A 12,142-nucleotide genomic window follows, 5' to 3' on the forward strand; every position below is an offset into this window, starting at 1 on the left:
GGGGGCGGCGGTGGCGGCGGCGGCGGCTGCAGGGACTATCTGGGAGCCGCTGGCGCCCAGTAACGGAGACCGCCGGAACCACCCGAGCCCAGCCCGCGCCCCGCTCCGGGACCATGGAGATCGGCACTGAGATCAGCCGCAAGATCCGGGTGAGGCCCGAGCCGCCGTCGGTCTGTCAGTCAGCCCGGCCCCGGGTGGGGGTGGGGGCTGCGGGGAGCGTTGGCGGGAGCGGCGGGCTGTAGAGGGAAGGGGGAGGGTGAAGGGGAGGGGGCGGGGCGGGGTCGAGACTGGTCGGATTTGCTGCTGGACTCTTGGGCTGTCCGTGATAACTACGGCTTTAGGCTAGGACTTTGAGGACCCTTTCTCTTTCTGTGAAGTGGCCTCAGGCCCGCTCCCTGGCGCCCACTCCCACCTCCTTCTCCTTGACGCCTTGGGGTCGGCCTGGTGGCCTCTGTCTCCTTGGTGTTTTGCATCTGACGTATGCGTGCTGCTGGGGGCTGCTAGCTGGGGTTTTTCGTGGACCTGTTAAGGTCGCCTCGAGGGGTTGTGGCGTAGCGCGAGGTCCTCCCACCCCCTTGCGGTGCTTTTAGTTAGCCACCGAATTAGAGACCCGGAGGTTTTCTTGAAATTCACTGTTCAATTGCTGTTACTCATTGAAAATTGTTTAGGGTGGGTTTGTAATCCTGCCTAAAAGTGATCACCTGATCTGCTAAAAACGAGGGGGGGGGAAAAGGGATTATCAAATCATATTTTGGAATATGTATTGTCCTTCAAAAGAATGTTGTCCGTGTCAGCAAAAATGCCTCTAAAGTAGATGAATTTTTAATATAAATATTTACTTTGTTTTATTACAATGACTCCTAGTGATGTTCAATTTATTAACTGCATGGGATTAAATAGGCTGAGGAAATCAGTTCTTTCAAAGACTTCGAAATTTACTGCCTAAAAGGCTGATTGAGAACCAGACAATCCCAATTTCAAAGTTGAAGAGCACTTCTCTAAGCTCATGCAGTTTTGATTTCTTTGGGTCCTATTTTGTGTCTGTTATATTTTAATGATATCCTCATTTTTCATGTGCCCAATTTTTCTTCAGAGTGCCATTAAGGGAAAATTGCAGGAATTGGGAGCTTATGTTGGTAAGTTTTGTTATATTTTTAAGTTATAAATTTGATATAGTTTTTGCTTTTTTATTATTGGAGATATTGTAGAATCATAATTTCAAAATTGGAAGTCACTTCAATCACAATCTAGTTCAACATATCCCTGAAAAGCCCCACTACTATATTCTGAAGTAGTCCTCTAGCCTTAGCTTGAAGATCTCCCCTGGAGGAAGTGGATTATATACTTACCTTCTGGCAACCTATTCTACTTTCAGATAACTTTTATCATTGGGAAGATTTTCCTTAATTTGAGTAGAATTTCACTGCTGTAATTTAGAAACATTGTTCTTAGTTCAGTCTTTTAGAACTAAGACCAAGTCAAGCTCTTCTGTGGGACAATCCTTCAGTAACTTGAAAGCAGCTATCAACTTCTTCCCTCCCTCAGGTCCATCAGCCAGTACTTATAACATGTCATCCAGGCTTAAACTGAAGTGTAAGATATCTATTTATTTTAATCAAATCTTATTAAATTTGGCCAAATTTGCCAGTCTTTAAAAATCACAAATAGGTTAGCTATTCTTATACTTATGCAACGTAGGCATTCATCCCCAAGTCACTGATGAAAATATTAATGTATAAGAACAGGGCTTCAAAACTTTTCTGACCCCTTTGTCAATTTAAAACCTGTGGCCTCCTTCTCAGAATAATGTTTCTAAGTTCCTAAAATAAATTAGTTTTCAGAGGAAACTTAGTTGTATTGAAATAAAGATGTAAATTTTTCCCACCCAAGAAATATTTCAGGATATCTATGAAGTTGGGTTAAGAACTCCTGCCAGTTTCTTCTTGTTTTTGAACTTTTTTTGGATCTCTATATTTGAGAGTGTCTTCATTTGGATGTTCTTATTCTAGTTCTGATTTCTTGATTTTGGAAGCGGTATCTTCGGGGTTTTACCATATTTTCCATATCCAGTCACCTTTCCTTATTTGTTTTCTAGTTTCTTATTTCTTCCCTTTGGTATCTCATTTTTAGAGCTTGTGTGTGTGTGTGTTTTTAAAAAAATATTTTCATCTCTTTCCACGCCTAATAATGAACATTTGCACCTTTGTTTTTAAAAGGCCTCTGTTTTGTCTTATTCAGTTGATTTGATAATGCATTTTCACAGATTTTTGAAATTATTTATTGTATGCTAACTTTTTTCATCCAATTAAAGATTGTTCTGTGCTATTCATTTTTCCCTACTCCTATTCCCACTCCCCCGTTCTTGCACATGTATGATATCCCTTTTTTCTCTGGTTTATATAAAATGAAAAATTACTAGTAGGATTTAAAGAATCCCTGCAACTAAAACCCACTTCCTTGCAATCTTCATATTACTCAAAGATGTTATAAATGTGACTTTTTATTCTTTGATGCAGGTACCTCAATAGCCATCTAGCTTCTGAAATGTCCATTGATCCTTTTTTAATTTAAGAGCACTTTACTATACATTATTTTGTTTGAATCTTACATCCACTTTACAAAGTAGTTAAGGCAAATATACATATCTTAGTCTTTTTAATCCATCATACTCTGACGTTGAATTTATACTTGATGAATTTTTTACACAAAGTGAAAAGGCTAAATTTATTGAGGAAACAAGATCTAACAGGGATTTGACTGACTGGCCACGTGATCATGCAGGAATAGACCTGAGTTCACCAGCAAACATGATGGACCTGATTAAATGTAGAGCAGACCTACTAGAGGCTGTAAAGATACATGGGAAAAGACTAAATAGGTGGAACAAATATGAAAGGATGAGGCAAGCTCAAGGAAAATGATGCTCAAAGAGCATTAAAGAGTTACTTTTCCTAGTCAGTGCTAGACTTGGGACTAGAATTTCCTATATTAACAATTGCCCACATCATTATTTGCATTTGCCTTGTTTATAGAATTGCATAGCAGATTTAAATGTTAGAAAAGAATGCAAAAAATTTCAAGCTTATGAAAACTTAGTCATTCAGCACATTTTTTTGGGGGGGAGGGGGTTGATTACTCAGGGCTGGAATAATAAGATAAAGTACCACCTGAATCCTTTCTTGATGTCTTCAACTGCTAATGCCTTTCTTCTCAAATTACTTTGTATTATTATTCAACTTCCTATTTATCTCTATTTTCTTTGCATTCTGTATATTTTTATATAAATACTTACCTCCCCATTTAAATTCCTTGAGAGATTTAGTTGGATCTCCAGCATCTTGCACTGTACCTGACACATAGTAGATGCTTAATAAATGATCAGTGGTTGATTGAAAGTTCATTGTCTAAGACACCTTACTTTCTAAAAGGGAAAATAAGATGCCCGCAATTTGTGTTATATGGTTGTTTTGTAGGCAATAGAGGTGTTGAAATTAGTGTCTTCTAATAAGCATGGTAGTTGATTTGTGGGGATATAATTAATAAAACTTAGTATTGTTTTACAGTATATCTTCAGCTTCTTTCTGGGTTTGGGCAACTTTTATTAGCCAATATTTTTATGACCCCTTCCCCCATCATAGACTTTAATATGACAAAACCAAACCATTATCAATGCTGCATAATAATACAGTATTGTTATTTCTACTTCATTTATTAAATTTTTACATTATGTGATTGTGGAAGCTTTTCATGTGGGCTTTTCTTTTTTTTCCCTGTAGTAGGCATTATTTTTTTCCTAACTTACATCAGAAAAATTAGTATGACTGGTTCAATTGGTCATATTTTAGTTCAAGCACTTGAAAATCAGGTTTTGTATGTTTTCTTATTTCATGGAAAGATAGTTCATTAATTTTTACAGTTCTACTTTTGACTGGATTTTGAAAAATAATAGAAGAAAAAATAAGGAAAAAAGTTTTGTACAAATAAATTTCCCTTCTCCTTCCCCCCCAACTTTTATAGTATAGTATAGTCTAGTCTAGTCTATAGGCCTTAGACATCCAGGATTCTTTTTTTTATAGATGAGAAAACAATATCGGAGAAGTTAAGTGATTTACCTAAGGTTAGAACTTCTGATATTCGATTTTTCTCATCTATAAAATGAAGGACACTAGATGTATAAGGCCTTGTTCAAACCTAAATTTATGATCTTATCACTATAAAAGGTACTGGGCCAGGATTTGAACTTAAACTTTTCCCCTCAAATAGTGCATTTTCCACAGCACCTTGCTATTATAATTACACTTTGATTTCCAGGATCCACCAGTTCATGATTCCATTAGCATTATAATAGGGTAACTTTTTACCATAGTCACACCATTATTAAAGTTTATCTTTTAGGGGTTTGTAGGGTATGATTTAACCTTAATTTGGAAGTACAGTTTGTGTATTGTATGTGTATTTTGTAGTCTTTAATGTTCATTTATATTGTGGTAGCCATGTATATTATTCCTTTGGTGCTTTCTTCTCTCTGACTCAGTTCCTATAAGTCTTTTTTAGGTTTCTGTGATTTCTTATTCTGCATGCCCTATGGTATAATGATATTCCTTTACATTTATTAACTGTAATCTGTCTAGCCATTCTCTAATCATGCACATAGTTTATTTCCAACATTTTTCTCATTCCTATAATGCTGCTAAGAATATTTTGATTCATCTTGGACTTTCTGTCATTAGCCTCCTGGGTTGTATCTAAGTATTGAAATCATTGGACCCAAGCACATGAAAATTTTAATAACTTTTCTCAAATAATTCCGAATTATTTTTTATTTGTTTATTTTTTTAAACCCTCCACCCTTCTGTCTCAGTATCAATTCTAAGATAAAAAAGTGGTAAAGGCTGGGCAGTGACTTCCAGAGTCACACAGCTAGTAAGTATTTGAGGCCAGATGACTCCAAGCCTGGAGATCACTCATTACCTAGCTTTTCAGCTTTTCATCAAATTCGTTTATATGAAAGCTTTAACATTTTATATAATTAAAACGAATTGTTGAATTATATAGTCCTCTTTATTCTTTTTTCTGGTTAGGAATTCTAAAGTTGTTAAATTTTTTCATGGTGTCTAACTCAGTTGTTTATTCATTTGAAATTTATTGTTTTTAAAAGTATAGGAGATGCTTGTGAAAATGTATTTTCTACCAAACTGTTTTCCTGTTTTCCTATTAGTTCTTGTTGAATAAAGCCCTCTAGTAGTTTGGGGAATTGTAGCATGGTTCACTATAAAGTCACTGGATATGGAATCAGAGAACCTGGGTTTGAAGCTTACTTCTGCCATGTAATACTTGCATCAACTTGGGCGAGTAACTTTGCTGACCTTTAATGTTTTTTAATAATCTAAAATGGTGGATAGGTACCAGATAATCTCCAGGGTCCCTTGTAGTTCAAAATCAGTGATACTGGATCTTGAATTTGTTCATTTCTGTAGATTGCTAAATACGCTTGCCCCCTCAGTCCTGTTGATATGATCTATCTATTCCATTAGGATAGTGTTTTTACAATATCATTGATATTCTGAAATTTAGACTTTTTGTTCAATTATTTATTAATCATCTATTATATCAAGTGACGGATTTGAAAACATACTAGAAAAATGTTGGTTTTTAGCCCCTAGCTTAATGCTTCTTCTAATAAAGCTTGTTAGAGCTGTCAGATATTTGAGTTATTTTGCAAAGTATGATACTAAGAACTGTGGATACAAAGAGAAACAAAACTACATGCCCTCAAAGATTGATTCTGCTGGGAAGATATAATATGTAATAAGGAATATGTGGTTTTCTCAGCTTCGAGAATTCTCATTTTGGAATTTTCTCTACAAATGAAGATACTTGTTTGTGACATGTAGAAAACCCTAAAAAGTCTGCTGAGGCACATAGATATGAGAAGTGCAATATTATCCATAAAATATGTATGCAGATAAGTAAATAAAAAATAATTTGATATGGGAGAGAATATTAACCACCTAGTGGGCCAGCAAAAGCTTTGAGTAGTTGTCACTTGCACTGAGCCATGAAGGTGGAGATGAGGAAGGAAGGCATGGGAGATAAATAGCATGTAGTGGAACAAACTAGTAGTTCAGTTTGATTGGAATGTTGACTGAATGAAAGAGGATAGTATAAAATGAAGCTTGAAAGGTTGGTTGCAGCCAGATTGTAGAAGGCTTTAAGGTTCTTGCTCAGGAGTTTGTATTTTATATTAGAGGCAATAGAAGGCTACTGAAGATTTTTGAGCTATTAGAAAGAACAGGCAGATCAATTAGGAAGTTGTTACTGTAAACCAGTGGTTCCTAAACTTTTTTGGCCTACTGCCCCCTTTCCAGAAAAAATATTACTTAGGGCCCCTTGTCACATACTATCACCACCCCCTTACAGTTATTCACCACCCCCAAATGTACCTGTGGCCATCACCGCTCCCTGGATTGCTGCAGCACCCACCAGGGGGTGGTGGTGCCCACTTTGGGAATCACTATAAACCACTTCAGATAAAAGCTTGAACTAATAACCATACTATAGAAGTATAGAAGAAAAGAAGTTTTTAGAGATTGAGACTTGAGGAACAGATGAGTAAGAGGATCCAAGAATGACTCAGGTCATGGACCTGAATAATTGGGAGGATAATACTGCTCTCAACAGAAATAGAGCAATTTGAAGGGGAGGTTTTAGGAGAAATATGAGTTCCATTTGAGTTTATGATGCTTATGGGATACATGCTAGGAGAAATCCAAGCAGGTATCTGTTGAAGTGGGGTACTAGAGTTTAGGAGAGAGATTATGGCTAGCTGTATTGAGTCAGTGTGGTGCAGTTGTAAGTATATTGCATTTGTAGTCAGAGGACTGTATGACCCAGGGCAATCATTCAATCAACAAAGAGTTTATGATGTTCCTAACATTGAGCTAAGCACCCTGGGATACAGAGACAAAAGTGAAATCCTTGCCTTCAGGGAGCTTTCAGGGGAGTCCCATCTCATTAGAACTTCTGCAATAAAAACAGAAAAAAGTCAAGTTGTAGAGAGATTTAAAGGTTCCTTAGATATCAGATATTTTAGGTACTAGAATTAATAGGGAACCACTGGAACTTGGTGGCGGAAGGGAGGTTAACATGATTAGAACCTTCCATTTGGGAAAAATTTTTCAGTGGTTTTATGAAGTGGGTAGAGGCTAAAGCCATGGAAAATCAAATAGGAGATGATTGTAGTGGTTCTCACTTAAAACTAGTATGATGGCTGAGTGGAAAAGATACATGTAAGAGATATTTGTGAAGGTAAAAAGTATGAAAGTTGAAAGAAAATTTATTAGATTTGTGGGATGAGTTGAAGATAAGGGTTGAAGATGGCATCAGGACATTGATGACCTTGACAATAATAGTTAAGTTTGGAAGATGGGTAATATTGAGGAGAAAGATAACTTACTAAAGAACTTCCTATTATTTTTGTATCATAGTGATACTGATAACACTATTTAGACTTTGTCACTTCTATCTCCTATTCTTACTATATTTGACTCATCTCCTTTGCCTGTCATCCATGTCCTCAAAGACCTCTTTTACACAATCCTTAAACACAGCTGAATTATATTTAACATTGACCATACTCTTAATAATATCTCTGAATTTAGCAAGTATTGTATCAGTTATGATTTTTCTGATATTTCATGGACCTGGGCTTTCTAGTTAGATGATTGTATTCAGAATTTATAGTAATAATTACCTAGCAATAATTATATTCCATTTCTATTAGGTTAATAATGGAAAAAAGGGGGGGAAATAATTTTTTTTGCCCAAAATAATTTTGGTTAAAAAATATTTTGATGCATTCTTTTAAAATTAAAAAAAAAGCTCAAGAACCTCAAATATACTAACTTTTTCTCAAATTTTCTATTTTAATGGGTTATTCTGTTATTATTTCTCCTTTATTTAGATGAAGAACTTCCTGATTACATCATGGTTATGGTGGCTAACAAGAAAAGTCAAGAGCAAATGACTGAGGACCTTTCCCTTTTTCTAGGGAACAACACGGTTAGATTTACTGTATGGTATGTTTATACATGTCTGCAATACAACATGTTTCAATGTCTGGTTGGATTTTTTTTTTTTTTTGTACTTAAGGTTCAAAACATAGACACATTCTCTCTGGTATACTGAGATCATTAAACTTTTCTATAGCTTCCTATATGCCATAGCGTTTTCATATTATCTTTCAAATAAATACCTGTTAATAATATTTTCATGCTCTAAGATGTAGGAATCTTCCCTTTGGTTTTTCTTCATTTGCAAGAGTAATGCTTTTTAATCTAATTAGACTGCAGCTTTCCAAGATACATCTCCCTCCAAGATACATCTTTCCCTCTAAGATACATTAAAGGACCTGCACATTGCTATATGGGAGTTAAATCATCATCAATTTCTGGCAGATTCAAGGTTTAAAGATAGTTAAATCATAAGGTTTCAAACAGTAGTAGTTTAATGAGAAATAAATGAAATTTTGTCCTGTTAAATTCCCCCCATTCAAATGCCAATGTTTTCTTGAAAGATGTAGTGTATGTATGCTAGTTGTGCACGTCATTTTATTTTAGTTACCTGCTAGTATCTTTTGTATTTAGAGGACTAGTAAACTTCTGGTTTATATCATTCCTCTGTTATTTGTAATTGATCTGTAGATTTGGAACCATCTACCATTTTGCCTTCACAGTAGAGTACTCAGTTCATATTGAAGGGAATGAGTGAAAAACGCCAAGCGGAACATAATAAAGATTCAGGGTTTTGTGCACTCTACTTTTTCCTACTCTTTATTAAAATTTTTGTTGTTTATCATATAAAATAATTAATTAAGGATTTTATGTAAGGGGTAAGGAAGTTGAGAGTGATTTTTCTAGGAATTTAGCATTGAATGAGATGTGAGACCCTGGGGAAGATTTTCTTTCTTTTTGGTAAAAATAATTTTTTAAGTTATAAAGATACTTTACAAATTACATGTAATAAAAAAATCTCCACAAAAGTTTTCTTAAGTTATATGATCCAAATTGTCTCTTTCCCTCCCTTCTCACCCCTCTTCCCCAGCTGTCAAGCAATTCAGTCAGTTTATGTATGTATTATCATGCAAAACATAATAATCACATAGAACCAAAACCCCCAAACCAAAACTCAAATAATGAAAAATTTCATGCTTTCATCAGCATTCTGACTCCTAACAATTCTCTCTCTGGAGGTGGATAGCATTCTTTGTTATATAAGTCCCTTAGAATTGTCCTGGATCATTATTGCTGAGAGCAGCTAAGCCTATCACAAATGTTCCTTCCACAATATTGCTGTTACTCTGTACAGTGTTCTTCTGGTACTACTTATTTCATTCTGAATCAATTCATGAAGATCTTTCCAGTTCCTTCTAAAATCATCCTTTTCATCAGTCCTTATAGCATAATAGTATTCCATCACCATCATATACCACAATTTGTTCAGCCATTCCACAATTGGTGGATATCCCTTTGATTTCCAAATCTTTGCCACCATAAAAAGAGCAGCTGTAGGGGGCAGCTAGGTGTCTCAGTAGATTGAGAGCCAGTCCCAGAGAAGGAAGGTCACAGGTTCATATATGGCCTCAGACACTGCCTAACTATGTGACCCTGGGCAAATCACTTAACCCCCATTGCCTAGCTCTTACCACTCTTCTGCCTTAGAACCAATACACGGTATTGATTCTAAGACCAAAGGTAAAGGTTTGGAAAAAAAAAAGCAGGTAAACATATTTTTATACAAGTAGCCCCCCCCGCTCCCAATTCCTTTTTTAAATCTCTTTGGGATATAGACTTAGTAGTGGTATTACTGGATCAAAGGGTACGCAGTGTTTTATTGCCCTTTTGGCATAATTCCTTGCCCTCCAGAATGGTTGGATTAGTCCACAACTCTACCAGAAATGAATTAGTCCCAATTTTGTCACATCCTCATTAACATTTATCACTTTCCTTGAGAATTGAGACTTTTATCAGAGAAATTTGTTATAAAATTTTTTCCCCAATTTGTTGCTTTCCTTTTATTCTTGGTTACATTGCTTTTGTTTATACAAAACCTTTAACTTTAATATAATTAATATCAATATCAAATCAATAAAATCAGTAATTAAATTTAAAGTGAAAATTGTTTGTTTTATATCTTATAATGCTCTCTATCTTTTATTTGGTTATAAATTCTTACCTTCTCCATAGATCTGACAGATAAAGTCTTTTATAAAGTTCCTCTACTTAAAAGTGCCACCCTTTACCTCATCTTGGTATAGAATGTGAGATATTGGCCTATGCCTAATTTTTGCTATACTGTTACCCAGTTTTTCCAGCATATTTTTTCAAATAGTGAGTTGTTATCCCAAAAGCTGTGATCTTTGGGTTTATCAAACACTAGATTGCTAAGACCATTTACCCCCAGTCTATTGCATTGATCTACCATTCTCTTTCTTATCCATACTAGATTATTTTGATGATTCTACTTTATAGTACAGTTTAAGATCTGGTACTGCTAGGCCACCATCCTTCACATTTTCTTTCCATTAATTCCCTTGATATTCTTGATCTTTTGTTCTCTTAGATGAATTTTGTTACTATTTTTTCTAGTTCTATAAATTATTTTTTGGTAGTTTATTATTTAGGTAGGATTGTAACTTTAATATATTAGCTTGGCCTGCCTATGAGCAATTAATATTTTCCCATTTGCTTACATGTGACTTTATTTGTATGAAAAGTGTTTGATAATTGAGTTCATATAATTCCTGTGTTTTTCTTGGCAAATAGATTCCCAAATATTTTATGTTGTCTGAAGTTATTTTAAATGAAATTTCTCTTCCTAACTCTTCTGCTGAACTTTTTTTGAATTGTATAGAAATATTGATGATTTATTTTGTATTCTGCAACTTTGTTAAAGTTATTATTTCAACTAGTTTTTTAGTTGATTCTCTAGGATTCTCTAAGTATACCATCATATTGGTACATATTTGTGTCATAAAAAGAATTTGGTAGGCTTCCTTCTTTGCTTATTTTGCCAAATAGCTTATACAATATTTGGATTAATTGTTCTTTAAATGTTTGCTAGAATTCACTTGTGAATCCATCTGGCCCCTAGTTGGATGCCCAATTAATTGATATGCTTTTTTCTGTATTTTATTGATATAAGCCTTCAGGGCTATAAATTTTCCCCTATAGTACTGCTTTGGCTTTATCCCATAAATTTTGATACAATTATTTCATTGTCATTCTCTTTAATGAAATCATTGTTTTTATAATTTGTTCTTTGGCCCACCCCTTTTGAAGAATTTTTGGTTTCCAATTAATTTTTAATATGCTTTTCCATGTACATTTATTGATTAAACATTTTTATTGCATTATGATCTGGAAAGGTTGCATTTATTTTTTTCTGCATTTGGTTGTGAAGTTTTTAAGACCTAGTAGAGTGATGGTGAACCTTTTAGAGATGGAGTGACGGGCTTTGCCCCCACCCCATCCTCTAGGCTGAGTGTGGTGCTGCCCCCATCTCAGACACCACACAAGGAGGGAGGAAGCACTCCCATTGGGCTACTGGGCAGAGTTGTGGGGAATGTGAAAATATGTCATCAGGCATGGTGGAGAGGAAGAGGGGAGCAGTTCTGCCCAAAGTCCTTCTGCCTTTCTACTAACAAACTGAAGGTGGAGAGTGAGGCTGAGTGCCCACAGAGAGCACTCTGTGTGCCATCTTTGACACCCATGCCATAGGTTCACCATCACTGCCCTAGTACATGGTCATTTTTTTGTGTATGTACCATGTGCTGCTGAAAAGAAGCCATATTTCTTTTTATCTCCATTCAATTTTCCCCAAAGATCTATTAAATCTAAGTTTTCTAAAATTTCATTCACTTTACTTCTTTCTTGTTTTACTAGTATAGTTTTCTGTCTGTTTCTTCTTTAATCTCATTTAGTTTCTCCTAAAGAGTTGGAGGCTATACTATTTGGTGCATATATGTTAAGTACTGATTACTTTGTTTTCCATATTATCTTTTATCAAGATGTAATAAATTTCCTTATCTCTTAGTTAGATCTATTTTTGTTTTAGCTTTGTCTGAGATCATTATTCCTATTCT

At 35.3% G+C, this 12,142-nt stretch overlaps 1 protein-coding gene across 1 annotated transcript in view; it reads left to right on the top strand.

Moving 5' to 3' along the window:
* Nucleotides 1-87: 87 nt before the first annotated feature.
* ZC3H14 (zinc finger CCCH-type containing 14) overlaps nucleotides 88-12,142 on the top strand; it is a 63,813-nt gene continuing 51,758 nt past the window's right edge. The window contains exons 1-3 of the mRNA XM_044664995.1: nucleotides 88-149; nucleotides 1,094-1,136; nucleotides 7,964-8,078. Of these exons, the coding sequence (XP_044520930.1) occupies nucleotides 114-149; nucleotides 1,094-1,136; nucleotides 7,964-8,078 (194 nt within the window). The 5' untranslated portion in view covers nucleotides 88-113. The remainder of the gene's footprint in view (nucleotides 150-1,093; nucleotides 1,137-7,963; nucleotides 8,079-12,142) is intronic.

Source organism: Gracilinanus agilis, chromosome 2 (genome assembly GCF_016433145.1).
Source record: "Gracilinanus agilis isolate LMUSP501 chromosome 2, AgileGrace, whole genome shotgun sequence".
NCBI classification, from domain to species: Eukaryota; Metazoa; Chordata; class Mammalia; order Didelphimorphia; family Didelphidae; genus Gracilinanus; species Gracilinanus agilis.